The sequence below is a fragment of the Varanus komodoensis genome, unplaced genomic scaffold (genome assembly GCF_004798865.1).
Source record: "Varanus komodoensis strain SLA01 unplaced genomic scaffold, ASM479886v1 scaffold54, whole genome shotgun sequence".
Classification (NCBI taxonomy): Eukaryota; Metazoa; Chordata; class Lepidosauria; order Squamata; family Varanidae; genus Varanus; species Varanus komodoensis.
This window is the reverse complement of record NW_025336142.1, coordinates 4,831,829-4,850,248: the sequence shown is the minus strand read 5'-3', so window position 1 is coordinate 4,850,248 and position 18,420 is coordinate 4,831,829. Positions and strand designations below refer to the sequence as shown.

At 43.2% G+C, this 18,420-nt stretch overlaps 1 protein-coding gene across 1 annotated transcript in view; it reads left to right on the top strand.

The window, feature by feature from the left end:
* The window catches only part of DIAPH3 (diaphanous related formin 3), a 91,856-nt gene extending 74,225 nt beyond the window's left edge, over positions 1-17,631 (top strand). Inside the window, exon 23 of the mRNA XM_044448240.1 lies at positions 17,247-17,631. Coding sequence (XP_044304175.1) covers positions 17,247-17,506 — 260 coding nt within the window. The 3' untranslated portion in view covers positions 17,507-17,631. The remainder of the gene's footprint in view (positions 1-17,246) is intronic.
* The last annotated feature ends 789 nt before the right edge of the window (positions 17,632-18,420 follow it).

The following is an 18,420-nucleotide window of genomic DNA, read 5'->3' as shown; positions in this document are numbered from 1 at the left end:
TCCGTCCATCCTGCTGGTAGGGTTTTTTCCAATCTGTCTCTCTACTGTTCCTCTGTTTTGGCTAGACAGACCTTGGGCAGCATCTAGCTCACCTACCTTGCAGGTGAGGACAACAGCTGAGAGATTTTTGGACACATCCGATCCATGACCTCCCCCTTCCCTGCCTTCACAGTGTCAATATCCTCCACTGCCCAGGTTGGGAAACTGATCTTGTGAAAGGAAGGGATCCATGGAGCTTCCCTCTATACCTGTGAAGAGCGAGTGCAAGTTTGTGTGGGGAAATCTAAGATGATGACCTTGGATGAGGAAAATTACAGCATCCTGTGAGCCCTCAGACAGCACCTCAGAACCACACAGTTGCTCCCTGAAAGTGGTCCCTGTACTTAATTGAATGCATACTTCAGTGTTGTAAGATTATCTTGCAGTTGGAAGGGGTACTTTGTCAGGCATTTGTTGGAGCATAGACTTGAATGGTAGTTCTCTTGGTAGGTTTTCCACAAATTCTGACTGACATTATTTGCTTGAACTTTGCATTATATCCCTTCACTGTCGGTGCTACGTTTGGCTCAGTATTAGTGCCACTCTATCTCCTATGGGTTTGTTATTTCCAGAATAAAACACTTCGTGTTTGTCTGGCTGACAACGTCCTATTTAGTGTGATCACACCAAGTATGGGGATGTTTAAGCCTTCCATTTCCAGCTTTTACTTCCTGGTTTGCCTTGATTCCTGCTTTTCACTTTCCATGGCCCAAGCAGATACGTTGTGATCCGCTGGACGTTCCCCTCCCTGTATGTCAGCCAATAGACTTCCCTCCAGCTTTCCAGTTGCATCAGCAGCAGCACTGTTTGTACCTGTCCTTTGCTCTTCCCCAGCAGCTCATTGAGTGCCTTCCAACCTGGTAGTCTCATCTGCTGGCCCTGCTTCCTCATAGGGCTTATAGAGGAAGAACATTCAGAAGTGGTTTGCGCTGCCACTTTCCTTCTTCGCACCACTCACCAGAGGTAGCTTGAGTGTCACTGGCAGTAGCTCTGGAAGATCCACCACTAGCGCTGCCTTCAGCTACTGCTGCTGTCCAGGGGATGCCCTTCAGGAGCTTCTCTGCCCCCATCGCTATTGGAAGCATCCATTTTGGTCTGCTGAGGGGGATGCCTCTTAGTCTTGTCTCTCGGCTTGGACCATTTCTCCTTGGGTGACCCTGCTGGGAAGCCAGCCTAGTGGCCGCATCGGGGCTCCTGATTGCTCTTCCCTCTTAAACCTGGCACTCCTGTATCTCATCAGCATACTAGGTATGCCTCCAAGAGGAGGGATAGTAGTAGCAGTAGCAGAAGTGATATTGCCTTAATGTGGGGGCTTCAGATGAAATTCACATGGTTACATAGTTGATATCTCATCACTATCCCTTAAATTTCAGATTATAGCATTGTCTCTTGTTGGACACAACTATTTTCCAGATGTTTGCTTGGTTGACCTTCCTTTACATTTTATTTTATTTTTTATTTTTTGCTATTTAGAATCTTAAAGATTACCAAACACTCTGAATTTCTTTGACTATATTTGGTGGGTGGATTTTCTGTTCTGTTATTTTTGATAGCTTGAGTAAGCCCATTTTAACTTGGCTGTCACTTAAGGCCCATAAACCAGAGAATTTACCTTGCTTATATTGGCAAATTAACATAAAACTAAGTGCAAAGAAGAAAAATACTGTAACCTATCCAGCTTTTGCATTTTAGTGCTCATGAGTGTTGTTTTTCTCTTTAGTTTTTGTTTGTTTAATTGTGAACATCTGGGCAATGTCTCTGCATTTTATTTTATATACAGGGTTTTTTCCAAGTTATAGATGGTGAAGCTGCTTTTACTTCAGTCCTAAGACTACAGGCAGTATTGCATGAGTGGGTTTGAATAAGAAAACTTGCCCTAATACACTGTAGCCTTACATAGGCCCCCTAGATCTGCTTTAAAGGCCACCCCAAAATTACTTAATTTAAAATTTAAAAAATAAAAATTAAAGGAGGGAGGGGAATCTGTTCCAACAGTAGTGTTCCTCAGTGGGTGGATCATCAGAAAGGGAGGAAAGAAACACAGACCTGTGGCACATGCCTAGACTGCAGCAGGCAAACAACTGATTTGAGAATAAGTAATGCTGATCTCAGCATGAGTCCCTTAGACCGCACTATCAGACTTCGCCTGTTGAATGGTCTAACCGGTGGCACTCCAAAACAAAGGAGTGTTTGTCTTACCAAGTTCATAAACTTCCAGGATTTAAAGATCAGCTGCACTTAAAATGTGCAGAGTTAGTCATTGTTTCTGGAAAATAAAAGGCTCAGTCAAACCTTAGACTCACATCCAAATAACTTTACTCTGTTGCAAATAACAGGAAGGTATTCTAAATACTTGTACAATTACGCATCTCTGTAATAAGTTCACATTTCAGCAGGAACAAGAGGTTTGCAGAAAGCTTTGGAAAGCTTATGCTGTACAGATTGCGCTTCGCTTATTAGTGTTTCCTTCTTCCAAAAACAACCAACAAAGCCAGAAGCAGACCAAATATAAATGATTATTTGAATCTTCTCTAGTCATATAGAAAAGGGCTTGTGTATTTGTTTTGCTTCATGTTCAGGCTGATTCATGTTTGGCTTTTTCTGCAAAAATAAAGTGTGGAAATTGTAACACTTCCTTTCATTGCTTAATATTGCACAGCCTTGAACTGAATAGGATTGTGTATTATGAATTAGCACCATATATTTAATTCACTGGGGAGGAAAAGTCCAGTGGAGTGTGCCTCTGGGACCCTCCAAGATTCTTATACCCTGACAGGGCAGAGGGAATGATGGAGGTTCTCTATCTTTATCTTTGCAAGATGGGCTTTTCATCCCCTCTAGCAAGGGTGCTTTGGAGGGAGAAGGAAGCTTGGGGGGAGGGGGTATCCTGACTCCTCCAGCCTTTCCTCCCTGCCCACAGGTCAAATTTCCAACCTCAGATGAGGATCTGGCACACGTCTCCCCACACCAACTGGAAGGGGCCAGGGCAAGATTTCCAGTTCTTCCTTCTGAGGCTGAAGCAACTGTCTTGGACCCCAGAACGGCTTTTTGGAGCCAGCCCGATGGCCCAGGAGGCACACCGAGGGACCATAAGGTGGTTGTCTGAGCATTCCTAAAGGTGGCCAAACACCTAGGCTGTTAAATGGGGTCAGGGGAGACAGCAACACGGCATTCACACGATGGCAATGCCAACTTCAGACGGAGGTTTCCCCTTCACCGTACTATGACAGGAGCAGATACTCTGTGGTGTGACCGAGTCTGCATCTTCTGATCTGCCAGTGAAGAAGCAATGGGGAAACCTTCGGATTCCAATCTTGCTCAATATTATAATACAGCGAATGCTTCTGAATATAATGGGGCAAATGAGGAAGGATGCTTGTTAGGTGCCATTTTGAAAAGCATCACTGGGCTGTGTGATATTTACATATTTATTTACTTGAAGCATTTATACCCCGCCCTTTACAGAGGTCTCAGGACACCTAGTATGTAGGTGAGACCATCACACCTCTCATTTATCAATTCCTTTCTGTCCCCAAATGAAAAGGATAAAAATTCTAAAGCAAAAGCAAATAGGCTAAGGCCGCATTCCATCTGCAACACATACTGCCGCAGTTCCCACCCACCCCTTTTTTTGCCAAGCAGATCAAAGCAGCTTAACCCTGGCAACAGCAAGCGCGATTCAAGGTGGGCAATCCAAGACAGGGCCAGAAAAAAGGGAGGCTGGAGACTTTTCTCCCTGGGGTGGAAAAAACTTCCTGAATTCACACACCTGCCTGCCATATGCAGAGCACGGGCCATACTACTTATACGTCCATTATGCACGGATCTCATCTTATTTGCAGACTTGCTTCATTACATGACTGCCAAATGCATATTAGGTGGAGAGCAAAGCTCCTGCAGTGTCTGAGCTTAAGATCCTTGCATGAAGCCTTTTATACAGGATGGGCTTCTGGATCCCAGCTTGAGATTCCCGGACCACCAAGGGAGCTTTTGTCCATTTCTCCACTCCAAAAAACCTGATGAAAAAGCACCTGCTGGAAGGAATTGTTCAGCAATTGCAAAAGTCACAGGCGATCAAGCAGGTGATAGTCAGCAAGCACAGCATGGGAATCTATTCTGCAGTGCTGCTTGCTTCAGAACAGGTTGGGAAAGCAACTTGAGCCGTCCCTTAGAGTGGAAACTTGGCTACTTATACTCATGGGCATCCATGTGCAGAAATATAGATTTTAAGGGTGAGCTACAAATAGTAAGATCATAATGCTAATTACTGTTATTTTGCTCGAACAGATGGCATCTCTTGGGCTTTGGATTTTCCACATCATCCAGAATATTTGTCTTGGTTTTGTATTTGGTACTTCTGGTCTGAGTGAAGGCCGGATATCCGCATCTATCCATATTTGGATTGTCTCCGTATTAGTGCGTCCTGCTTAGAGAAGTTCAGCGTTAAAAGATACCTCTGTACTAGTAGAGCTAATCCGGATTCCCGCTTAGCTGGAGCCATGTTCAGCTATTCACCTTCATGCAATTATAATCGTCTGAGAAGGAGCAAGCCAGTTCATCTATTTCGTCTCCGTGGTTTCTGTGCCTCACGGGGGAAGTTCTGAAGCAGGGGGTCCGCTTCGTGTGGGCCCTGTTACGCAGAGCTCTAGATTCGCTGCACGAGCAGAGCCGGCTTGCTGTTTCAGAAGGCCTCTTCCTGGTACATGAAAGGTGGCAGCGTTCTACCAAGATCATCGCAGAGAGGGCGGGCGGGCCGGCCGAGCGGCCCTAATTGCTCGAGGGTGACTGCATGAGCAGGGCGGGGGGTTCTTCAGTAGCTTCACTCTTGGGCTAAGCAGCAGCCTTGCAGGAGGAGCACGTGAAGCTCTGACCTGCTCCTGATCTCTTAATCATCTCTAATGAGATATTTTCATGATGATACATTACTAAGTTTGTGTCAAGCATTGCAAACTTCCAGCTGTACCTTTTTCTACAGCGCAGTAGAAAAATAGGCCATTATACCAGTGAGCAGAAGAAACAGGGAAAACACCTTCCAACGGGTGCTGGGACAGTTCGGTCACCTGCTTCAGATGCCCCCCACTCGAGAAACTCCAGGCCTTTTCCTTTTTTTTTTAATATGTAGAATTCAAAATGATAATTTATGCAGGATTGTTGTTTCCTGTTCCTTACTGTTCTTGTGCTCTTGCAATAAATTGTAAAGGTAAAGGAGTTCCTGTGGGTTTTACTCCGCTTAGCCAGCAGCTAATAGGGGTTAGTACTCATCTCCATCTCCAAGGCTGTGAGCCAGCACTGTCCAATGACAGTCCCGTGGTCATGTGGCCATCAAGACACCGCAGAGCGCTGTTACTTTCCCACTGACGTGGTACCTATTTATCTACTCTCATACATGCTTTCGAACTGTTAGGTTGGCTAGGAGCTAGGGGCGAATGATGGGGCCTCACTCCATCTGGCGGAGGCTGGGCTCAAACCACTGGAGTGCCAACCATTTCTGGCTGACAGTTCCAGCAACATTAAGCCACCACTTCCCCCAAAATAAATTGCAGCAATTCATAATTTTTGTCCCTTATTTTTAAGCAAATCACATGTTTCATGTTATGTCTTTAATTGATATCTTCCCTTTCCGCTTAAAATAGTGCTCAAGGCTGCTAACGGTAATAAAAGGTAGATAAAATGTAACATAATTAAAGCATAACCACATCAATTAAAACATATCGGATAAAAAGAAATAAAGAGCACCCACTGGTTAAACTCTAGTTCAGGAAACGAGACCACTTGGCAACCCAAGCGTGCTTGAATTAAAAAGGATACTTTAGAAACTCCAAGAAGCCTCCTGTCCCATTCCCATCAAATGTCTCTCCCCTAGTGGCAGAACGAGAAGGGAAAACCTCTTCGGAAGTTTGTAGGCCTCTTCCTTTGAACAATGTAAGGATAACAGTTATTTGCGTTTTCTCCTGATGGAGACCACATATTTCAGTTATGCTTTGGTCGCCTCTGTTACTATATTTGTGGCCTGCCCGTCTTCATTTTGCAAGCCGCCCGGGCTGACGTGATTGGTCTTGCTCGTTCCCCTTTTCGCTGCGCAGCAATCCCAAGAGTCGCCCAGTGAGCTCCACGGCCAAGAGGAAACTAGAACTGGATGCTTCCATCGCCACATTGCCTCCCCTAAAGGGCAGTTGCTGCTTGGGTTGATGCCACTAGAAGGACTAAAAACTGCCTTTCTCCACTGCTGATGTTCGAAGCATCCTTCTGTCCTCACAGCCCCATGAGTCTAGCAAGCCACTCCCAGTGTGCAGTGACCTTCTAGGGCAGGTGTCCCTCCTTCCACTCTACAAGGTGAGCTCACTCATCTCACTTTCGCACAAGCAAGTACTGTGCGGCACCTGCCGTGGCATCCCAGCCGGCTGTTTTCCTAGAATGTGAGCTAACGGCAGTTACGCCCCTTGCGCTGGGAACCTACTTGTCCACCTGACTATATGCAGGTTCAGCCGAGGACCGCAGATTCCAGTAAGAGGCTGCTGCTGCCACGGCTGGCACCTGGATCTGTTAGAATCCACACTGGGAGGCTCTCTACGTTTAGGAAAGTTTACGTGCTTATGAATGATGCACACGTGACCTGCGTGGAGGAGAGGTGCTGGCACGTTCGTGCAGGATGTCTTGCGTCATTCGTAGCTGGCTAGCTTGGAGGAGCAGCAGAGGGAAGCGCATCTTTTCCCAACCATGATGGACGGGAAAGAGTCAACAGGCCTGCCCCCTTTGCCTTCCAGCTGAGGGGGGAAGAGCGAAGGGGCAGGAAGGACACGGTTCAAGCAGAGAGGTCGGTCTCGTTTTGTCCGTGGCATTAGCCCGTGCCCTCCCACTCTGCTAGTGGACAGGACCGTGCAATGTTAATGCAGGCAATACTCCCTATACCAAATGTACTGGCATGTGCGGATGCCCATGCTCTGTGGCCTGTTTTGTCAAAGGAAACGATACCGACCTACATCCTCTATACTCCTCGTTAGTCAGACCTCACCTGGAATACTGTGTCCAGTTCTGGGCACCAAGATTTAAGAAAGATGCAGAAGAATTAGGGGCCATAGGAGGGCAAAAACAAAAATGATCCAGGTTTTGGAAACATTGCCCTATGAGGAGAGATGGAGAGAACTGGTGTGTTTAGGCTTCAGAAGAGAAGACTGAGGGGAGACATGATATCCCCCTATAAGTACCTCAAGGGCTGTCACAAAAAGGAAGGTCAAGAGCTCTTCTTCCTGATGCCAGAGTGTAAGACACGGAATAATCAATTCAAGTTGCGACAACCCAGATTCAGGCTGGATATGAGGAAAAGCTTCCTCACGGTCAGAGCTTTACAACAGTGGAAGCAGCTGCCTGGAGAGGTGGTGGGCTCTCCCACACTAGAGATATCCAAAAAGAAACTGGACAGCCACATGAGTGGGTTGGTATGACTTGGTGTCCTGCAACAGCAGGGGGTTGGAATTGATGACTTTCATGGTCACTTCCAACTCTACTATCTATGATTCTACATTCACATGGTACATGCAAACAGAAGAATGACATGCTGGTCTTTCTCTTGCAAAACAAATTGAATAAGCCTCTTGTGGCCTTCTCGATGACCTTTCCTACCACTCCTGTCATCCCTAATTAATGGGGGGGATGATAGGATTTGTAAGGCAAAACCTCTACAGGTCTACTAGTTGTCCATCCTGCTCTATACAGATAGTCAATTTTTCAACCAAAAGCTTAAAAATATTTCAAGTTCTTGTCAGGTGCATCTGCACTGTCTATTTAGAATTTTATACTCTCCTTTATTAAAAATGAATAAGTACGTTCCATGCATTTCCTGCACTGGACTATTTGATTCCCCTTTCTGTTTTGGCAGCTGTATTCAGGCTTTGAATGCTTTCCAAGAACTGGTTTCATTGTCATTTCAAATCAGATTTTCTCTCTTGAACACCTTCGGGAGAAGGTGACACAGCGAGGCTCTTGCTGGTAATCATGATGCTTCAAGGGTGCCCCTGAAATGCAGCCAGGAAATGACAAGTGAAGCAAAAGGTACCCTGGAGTTAATTTGTGGAGGGTTTCAAGCCATCACAACATAGTAAATTAGGTTGCATTGGTTTATAATAAATTTGTTGGATACGGGAATGAGTGAGGTATGAATTTAGAGCAGCCCTCTTCTACCTGGTGCCTTCCAGATGCCTGGAAATGTAACTCCTAGAATTCCTGACTGTCGTTCATGCTGGCTGGGGCTAATGGGAGTTGGAGTCCAGAACACCTGGGGGTCCTTATGTTGTGGAAGGCTGATTCCAAGAGATGCATTTCAGCACTCAGTGCTATGAATTTTGAGGCATCACATCTCTTGAGAACAAATACAGCCTACTAATCCAGTAAGAGTGATTGTTGGCACATGCTTTGACCAGGAAGCAGATGAGTTGCATGCCACTGTAGCTGATGGAGGGCTAGAAGCAGTTCAGGTTTTGGGCAGGAGGAGATACGGCTGTCTTCCTAGAATCCTACCATCAAAGTCAAGTTGGACTAGCTTCCTCTTTCCCTGGTCTTCCTTCTGCTTTTTCTGACGTTTCTCCTCTCCCTTAACGACCCCTGCACTTTTTAATTTGGTTTCTGACCCGTTCTAGGGCTTACGTTGGAGAGTTAAATCATGTGTGCCTTTCCGCAAACCCCCCTGTGCACGGGAAAACCACGGAAGGCAGCAAGCACTTTGGGCAAGCTATTTGTAAAAGGGTTCTCCGTTTGGAACAAAGGGAGACCGGATTCTGCAAATCAGTACGAGTTGAAATCACAGCATTCTACGTGTGCCCTCCTGGCCCAGGAGCAAGTGGTGAGCCATGCAGCGTGACTTCCAGTATGTTGTGAACTAATCACATTTTATCCCAGGAAGCCAAGAAGGCAAAGCACATTGTCATTTCGCTTCTCATAAATAACCTGCTCATTAGCCTGTCTTCTGGAGCTCTCAGGTGCTCTGCCAGTGCTGGAATCCATCTCTGTTTCACTTTTCACTTGTGCCGTGTGCCTCACCTCTCCACCGCCACAGCCTCCCTGACTTCCCTCTGTCAACGGCTTACTATGCCTGCTCCCTGCAGTGTGTCCCTACTCTGTCAGATCTGCTTAGTAGTTTCGGTGAATGGTAACTGCATGGCATGTTGGAAGAAGGGCTGCTGTAACATTTCAAGGTTGCACAAGCTGACCTGCTATCAAACAGCTGCAGGCGCGCAGGCTTGTCCAACGGCCGCTTGCATGTTGCAGTCCCGTTCTCTGTGCCAGGGAAATCGTCATCTTTTTTAGATCCCAGTCCCAACCTGAACTATGCCCTGGGACTTCCTTCTTGTTTGTTGTTATTTAACCATACTGGGCCACCTTGTTGCTTCTCTCCAGGAAAGACCTTCTGGAAGAGAAGACAGGGTTTTCAAGTACTTTTAAGAGTTACATAAAAGATGGCATTTCAGTAGATGCAGTTTAACCTACAGGATGAAAAAAAACCCTGCACCTGTCAAAATGTCATTTTTCTTTTGTCCTCTCTTTCTGCGGCCACCTTCTCTGTGCCTTTGTGTTAAAAGACAAAGAAAACTATGATGTACATCCAACGCTAGGTGCATTTTTTTCCACCACTGGAAGGCAGATGCGGGCAATCACCAGTTCCTGTACTAATGCAGAAATATGGAAATATTGGGGTATTTGATTACAAATCTGGAAAGGATGAACATATAAATAATACATTCAGAATTTCTGTGTCAAAAGCTGAGCATCAGTTTGGAGGGAGAGGAGCTGTCAGCTGAATTATTTTATAATTATCTGAATAGTCATTGAATGCATAATCAGTTATGCATTTAAATACAATGGGAGTGGTAAAGGATATGAGATTTTCATTCTTGGATGGCATCTCTCCATTTTCTTGCATAAAAGGCAAGTTGGCAGGTTTGTCAATCTATATAATCAAGCTCTAGCTGAGTCCTAGCTGTCTTCAGCATCTGTGGCGTTTTGTGCCAAAGGAAGAAAGTGCAATGGGAAGGGAATGAACTAAGCTCATAATAAATGTGATTTTGCAGAACTGCCCTGATTTTACTGTGCGCTTAATTTTACAGCATTGTTCCAGAGAAGCTTCACATCATGTTTCCAAGACTTTTTTTTTTTAATCAATGCAGATTTTAAAATAATGTGGGTTTTTTTTATACATGTCATTGCCCAGATCAGTTTACCTGTAAATAAGTGTTTCAAATATAAGAGTTGTGCATATTTGTATTTAAGCTTTTATTATGCCTGGGTGTCATATACAAACCAGCTTGGAAACATTGTACAGTCATCAAATTTCATAATAATTTATAGCACCGTATCTATATGCACTGTCTCACTCTCCCTTCCCCTACTGCCGGAAGGCCACTGTAAGCATAGGAACAAGTACAGCTGTACCCAGTTGAGTTTATACTGCCATTGCAAATATCTTGCAGATCAGAACACGGGGAATACATGACCCATTAAGGCTGAGCATGGACTTGATCCTGCACATTTGATGCCTTTCCAGAAGTTCTCATTAGGGAGTTATTTGGCCAGTTTATCCTGAAAATGGATTGTGGATCTCAAAGACATTAATCTATACGCAATGACGCAGGTATTGCTGGTTTGGAAGGGTACTTCACTTTTCCCAACATGCGGATTAATATTCATGTGGAAAAAGCAAGTGAGTGGCAATGTATGGATCACACAAAAGTATCTATTCTCACCAGGTGTGCTTGCTGGGAAGTTATTACCTTTATCTGCTTCCTGATGCAGATACCCAAAGAGAAACACTCACAGTTCCTTGCACATTACATTGAACATTCGCTTCTTGACATGAGTAATTATATCCTAGTCAGAAAAATAATGTGAATCAGCTCTGAGCCATGTAAGCGAACCTGGCTTTCAAACACAGTTTCCAGCAATCAAAAAGGAAGTGGCAGGAGGAAAATAAAAAAGAAACAACATAAGGAATGATCTTTGAACAGAATGCATGGAGCTGGAGTTGCTTTGAGATGCTGCTATCAACTTAACTAAGTGGAAAATGTCAGACCTTAGCATTCACCATTAAGAATTAGAATCTCAAACTGAATAGATACTATTCAAAAGCATAGTGGAGAAATCCTGTGCATGCAAACAGAGCTTCAGAACTGGAAATAATTTGCATTTTTCTGCTTGAGGGAAGGGGGGGGGCGTGTACTGCAGGCTTTGGTACTATGATCTTACTATAGCGATTCTGCTGAAGGGCTGTTTGCATTGTGGGACTACCAGGTTCGTTGCTGAGGCTAAATCCAACAGGGAGGGAGCTGCTGTCAATCCTGGACCAAGCCCCCTGAGAACTGAGTCTTTGTGTGTAGGTGTTGCTTTGTTTTAAAAGCATTCCATGTACCGCTAACGTGTAAAGGACTGTCACCAACTGACAGAAGGTTTTCTAATGTGGGAGGCTTAGGATGCACTTCTGCGAATGTTCAAACAGAAAAAAGGGCCTTCAGGTCCTACAATTTGCAAACCAGTCATGTGGTCCAAACACACATAAGGCTGCATTCTTCTTGGAAAGCTACATGTTACATTTGTTTGGAGGAAGGAAAAACAAAAGCATACTAGGCTTGAACTGTGGATGTCAAAATTTGTTCCACTTGTTCATTTGTGTTGCTCACATTTTCCAAAAGCTCAAAGCAGGGTGAGTTGCTCTGGCTAAGCACATGTGAAGAATCTTATAGGGAGTGAGAAACTAATGAATTTTCACAATTCTGCTCCTGGGTTTTGGTTCAGTACCCTGCATTCATACCATGTTGCTTCAGTGAAAGTATAGCCAGTTTGCAGAATTCTGTCTCTAGAAGAGCTGTGATTTGCATGCTTTTAAAAGCAAAAACTACTAAGGAAATTTGCAGAAAATCAGGCAATTTATACGAATTGTTGTTATGTGCCATCAAGTCATCTCCGACTTATGTCGACACTATGAAGGAAAGATAACATGGTGTAGGAAAATTTGGCGCAGGAGTAAGAGATGAAACAGAAGAAGGACTTGGAGAATTTTGTGAAGCCAAGAAGCAGTTCAGATGATCATATATATGACTTCACCAGATGGCCAATACAGAAATTGTGTAACTGGAAGCAAAAGGTGGAGAGGCTGTGCTCTTGCTACCAAACCCAGATCAGGAGCAGATTTCAGTAGTGACCAGCTGCTCTTAATTTCAAAACTCAGTGCCCAGGTAAGAAAGTTCACTAACAAAATACAGCTTAAATAGCATCCCTGGGGAATTTTAAAGCCGACAAAAAGAAGAGATTTGCATTGCTCAGCTTAATAGACCATAAGAACTATGGACTGAAACCAGAGACATTGTTAGGAATGAATGCCACAAGACAATTGCTGTAGCAAAGAGAAGGAAAAGGCTTAGATGCATGTCAAAAGGAATAAAGTTGCTAAGTATAGGCAAAAACACAAAAAGCAAAAAGTGAGAAAAATAGGGTGACAATCTTGGAGCAACTTTTCAGTGGCAATCATGTAGAGACAAAATGACCAGTGCAAAGAACTAAGAGAGCAACAAAGGAGGAAAAACAAGAAACCTCTTCTGGAAGATCCAAGGGTATCAAGGGGAAATTCAAACCTGGATTAGGGACGCTAAAAAACAAGGGAACACGCTGGAGAAAATAGAAGGTGGAACAATGCAGAAGAACGATACAGAAGAGATAAAATGAAAACAGACTTCTTCAAAGAGAAATCCTATGAAAAAGAGCTTGCAATATTAAAGGGGGAATGAAAGCCACTCTGAAAGCACTTTCAAAGAATAAAACACCTGGAGTAAATGGGATATCAGTAGAACTATTCCAAGCTGTAGAAAATGAATCAGTCCGAATCCTAACCGGAATATCCCACCCAATATGGAAAACAAAACAATGGCCAACAGACTGGAAACATTCAATAATTCAATATCCATTCCAATCTCAGAGAGAGAGAGAGAGAGAGAGAGAGAGAGAGAGAGAGAGAGAGAGAGAGAGAGAACGCGCGCGAGAGAGCGAGCGAGCAGCATATATAGGGCCATTGCATTAAATTTCCATACAAACAAAGTGATGCTCAAGGTGTTACAACAAAGAATACTATGGTATATGGAGCAAGAAATACCTGAAATTCAAGTTGTGGTCCAAAAAGCATGAGGAACTCTGGAGCTCATTGCAAATATAAGTTGTCTACTCGTGCATTCCAAAGACTTTCAAACAAGATCAGTCTGTGCCTTCTAGATCATGGCAAAGCCTTTGACTGTGTGGATCCTGAAAAAGCCATGGATGGTCCTGAAAAAATGAGTCTGGCTCACCACCTGATTGTCTTGCCGCAGAACCCGTATTGTGGACAAGAAGCTACCGTTAGGGCAGAACAACAGAATTATTTCCCATAGGCTAAGATGTCAAGCAAGGACGTATTTTATCTCCCTATCTGTACACAGAACACATTGTAAGGAAATCTGGATTAGAATTAGAGGAATGAAAATTGGCAGAAGAAACATCATGGATTTCAGTTATGCAGAAGATATCATACAACTAGAGAGCACATGCTAATAGGAGACCTTCAAACAAATCTCATAAAATAACGACTACTGGTAGAAAGCAGCAAGGACATGAATTACTCCTAATAAAAATGGAGGAAGGAAGCACGAAGCAGGACCACAGCTGACCTTGGAAGAGCAGAATGGAGCTGTTCATGGACGGGACATTCATGGGGTCACCATACGTCAGAGATAACTTCACATACCATGAATGAAAGCTCTCCAAAATATGGCAGCCCTGTTAATCTCTTGTCAATTTCAAGCCGTGTCTTCCTTTATGGAGTCAATCCATCTCACATTTGGTCTTTCTCTTCTTCTGCCTGTGACTTTCCGTAACGAGATTGTCTTCTCCAGGGAGTTTTGTCTTCTCATAATGTATCCAAAATACAGCAGCTTCAGCCTTGTCGCTTTTGCTCTGGCGTGGTTTGGTCTCGGACCCATTTGTTTGTCTTTCCGTCAGTACAGGCTATTCGTGAAGATTTCAAATGCATCCATTTTCTTTCCAACAGCTTCCTCCAGTGCCCAGCTTTCACACCCATGCATAGTGATTATACAAATTAGCACCCCCCAAAAGTAATCCTCGGAGAACTGCACAAATTGTGCAATGCCTATGTGCTTTCCAGGGGCTCACTTGTGTATATCTGCCATCCGGATGCAAATTGCGCTCGATCCATCTGCTTTTCCTGTGTCAGTACTTGCAAAATGCACACAATAGTGTGGTTTGCATTATCTTAACAGATCTCAATGAGGTCATAACCTCAGGAAAGAATTACATGTACTGAACACTTGTTTGAATTTAATATAAAGATTATGTTAATGAAGGAATGTTAGAAATAGTGGACAATATATGCACGGTACAGAGACTGGCATGTGTGCTTTTAATGTATACCCAGCATTTGGTCTTAAAAACCAACAGAAATCACTTGGACTAGGATGGGAAAGACCCAGGTTCAAGTTCTCGCCCAACCATGAAGCTCACTGTGGGTGATCTTGCGTCTTACCTGTAAACACTGCAAAATCAATCAAATCTTGTGGGTGTGTTAGATTTTGATGTCTACTTGTGTGCTTATTATTGTTATTTGGCTAAATTAAGATGTATGAACATTGAATGGCTAACACTTCCATGTATTTACAGTCACACCAACATAAAGCAGTTACTGTGCTCTTAAAGAATGTTTGGAATAAACCCAATTTTTGTGCATGTACATAGTGGGGGGGAGAGAGCTGCATTGCAACGGAACCATTAGTTCCCACATTTCAGGAAAGTAACATATGCATGAAGTGGCACACACTAAGTTTGTATATTTTATAACCCTGTATGTAGGTTGTTTAAATTCACTTATGTCAAAATGTTTATTGTAGATTTTTGTTCAGGAACTACACTATGAAGTTTAACAAAGTTTTAAATTGCCCCTAATATAGCCATTTTCAGGTTAATATGATGATTTCAGAATGTCTAAGTGTGTGTGTGTGTAAAGGCATGCACATATATTCAAACACCTTGCTCATCTGGAGCCATTCTTTTCAGCCTCATGTATCCCTAATTCTGGTTATACGTTTTTGTTATTTTCTCATCCAGTAAACTGAGCTAAATGAAAATTGCTCTTCTGTTATTAGATTTTAAGTAACAATTGTCCCCCTGATTCAGGAAGAGATAGAAGGGGGTATTTATTTTCTCCTAACAGCCAAAAGGTGATCATACTTCTAAAATTCGTCGAGATTGCCCAAGAAACTGTGTAAAAAACTCATCCATCATTGTGAGCCCCCGGTCAGGGAATGACAGTGCAGTAAATATCTCCAGCAGCAGCCTTTTAATGTACAAGCTGTTTTCGGTAGGGATTTTCAGCACTCACATAAAACACACTGTCATGAGTGACTGCCTGTGCTCCAAAGTCATTACTATTGGGATGATGGAACATCTTTCAGCGAATAACCAAAAAACTCTAAATGTCATGTCAAGTTTGTTGAAGCCATTTTCAAGCCTTGTTCAAGGTTACATGCATATTGAATATGCCTTTAAAAAAAAGTTTGAGATCTCTCAGAAGGTTCCCTTGGAGAAAGATAGGTAGAAGGCTAGCTTGGTTTTTAAACTGCCTCGTGCATTGTGTAAAGGCCCAATTCTAAACAGAATCTGTCCGACCTCTTAATTTATCACATTCTGCAGACAAAGAATAAGGACTGGATTATGATATTCGGCGGGACAAGTGACTACTCTGGTCTGATTTAGAACAGCAGTTCATAGTTTGATAGGCAAGATAAGGTGTACTCAGTAGGTTTTTTTACTGGTAAGTGCCCATAATGGACTTTTTAAAAAAGGAAAGTGTTTTCATTGAGTACATAGCAATAGCTACTTATTTCCAAGAGCAAAAATTTAAAATTGAAACATGAATCCTGAGCAGAGCCTCATTCCAAGATCAAGCTATTTGAACTCGGGACTGGCCTCTTTCGCAGGCGACTTGGGAAACCCGAGTAATTGGCTCATTGAAGTGGCAACAGGCTCATTATGGGAGAAAACTTGTCTTCCTGTGATGGTTATTGCCCGCACAAGTTGAAAGGGCATCCTTAAAAGGGGTTCGTATCCAGCACCACTTAATAAGATGTGCTCTGTACTAACAAAACATCAGCACCCTGGCAGTTATTAATCTTGGGAGGACAGCTACCTGTTAGGGTGAGCGTCCTAATTGTGTATACCAATGTAAGTGTTGTTCATGCTTTCCACGTAAAGCTGGCTGTCTTTCCCACTTTCAGCCTACCTTTTCTTAAAAAAAAATTGAGGGTCACCACATGTTTTCCCCACCTTATCCTCAGCATAATTCTGTGGCGTCAACATGGCAATCCCAGTTTAAATTCTTACATAGCTGGAGAACTTGCTGACTGATTTTGACTAAGCGACGCACTGTGCCCAGTAGCTTTAGTGTAGTTCAGCCTTCCATCTGGTACCCTCTAGATGTGCTGGACTACAACTGCCTGCATCCACCACCCAGCATTAGAGCTAGTTTATACATCTGTCAAGTCAGAAAGAAAAGCATATTGCCTCTTGGAAAGCCGCTTGTCTCATTTTCATGCATTAAGAAATGCAAAAACGCTCCTATGTTTTGATTTTAGGCTCAAGTATATGCTGGTGGTTTACACTGTTACATTAAAACAGGTGCTCAACATTCTGCCATCTCCTCCCGGCCAGATTCCTCCTAGATGTTCTTGGTTTCACTGTGGGTGATGTGTGTCCAGTGATTGGCAAACACACTTGCTTTGGTTTAGGAAAGGCATCATGGGATCAAAAGGACCATACAACCAATTTCTTCGTCACTCCTCAAGCCACCTTGCAAACTAGCTCCAATATGGAGGAGGCTTTCTATCTCTTGGGAACCCTAAGAAAGAATGGCTTCAAAAATTGCACTGGGGTCACCTAGTGTGGTTCTTTTGATCCTAACCCTACAGCACGCTGGCGTGCAGGTAGATGTTTTGGTTTTAAAAGAAACTGTTAATTTGCACGCTCGTTTTCCTCAGAACACATCAATCTTCGCTATTCCTGAGACTCCGTAACCACACAGTCTAGCAACTATCGTGATTCCTCAGCAGGCAGAATTGCACAGTGTTTGGTTTTCAAGAGGGATGCTAAAGTGAAAAGTAACCATGATTTGTCTGTTTTCTTCCTTACAGAAAACCAGAAAGAACCAAGAGAAAAGTTACATTTGCACCACGGTATCAATGCTGTGTCGGCAAAGAATCCAGTGAGCAGGGAGCTTAATCACGATATGGGAGTTAATTCGTCTGCAGAAAAGAAGAAAAGCGTTGGGAAGAAGGATGTCAGCAGTGGAGGAAGCAGCAGAGGGAAGGAAACGGAGTCTGCTAGCTTTGTTTCCAGGGGAGAATCAATCCCTGAAGTGGAAGCTCTGCTCGCAAGATTACGGGCACTCTGAATTCTTGCACTAGTTGAGTGAATATCAAGAGTCTATTTAGAAGGCCCAAGAAAAATATGTTCATCTTGTCAGACAGAGCTTCAGAATTTTCTGAATTATTAGAAAATTATTCTCCATCAAAAATACCGGCATATAGCAAATTAGCACATTCCTAACTTTCACAAAAAAAGCAGCCATGAGATGATGCCTTTCCACATGTAGGAAGTTTTGAAACCAACACTGATTTCCACTTGCCCTCTGAAGTGGAGCCAGTTTGGTACCGTTTACACATCTGTGAATCGGCATCATAAGTAAGACTTCCATGGCTGTTATAGAGTGTGAATCTCCACTTGCATGCACTCTTTGTGGGCACACTTTATATTCATGATTATATTTTAAAGTACCCATTAATAATGGCTTTGTGCATGAATATAGTATTGTTTGTTGTGTTACTATAATAGGGTTTTCATATTTTAGCATAGCGGGAACACAATTCAAAGATAATCAAAAGGGTTTTTCGTGAACTGACATGCTTCCTTCAACATGCGCTGTAAAGCACATACTGAAGAGCACTTTAAAACATTTTAAGCTATCTTATTTAATTTTTAAAATGCAGATCAAACTATAGTATATATATTATCGGATTGGCAGTTTGAAATTTTAAATAGGAGAATCGTGCAATACATTATTTTACACTTTATCAAATGGAATAGGTATACTGAGTCACTTGCCAGGCGGGTGCTGAAAAGCGCTGAAGATGGCAGTGTACATCCATGCATATATGACAAAATGTATATCCAACATGCTTGAACTCCGAATGTAAATACAATTTTCACATCATTTATGCATGGCACAAACTATAAATACCAAAGAAACGGAGTCACAGATGAGTGTCCCAGGGATCCTAGGATGAATTGGGAAATGGGAGTTTGGAT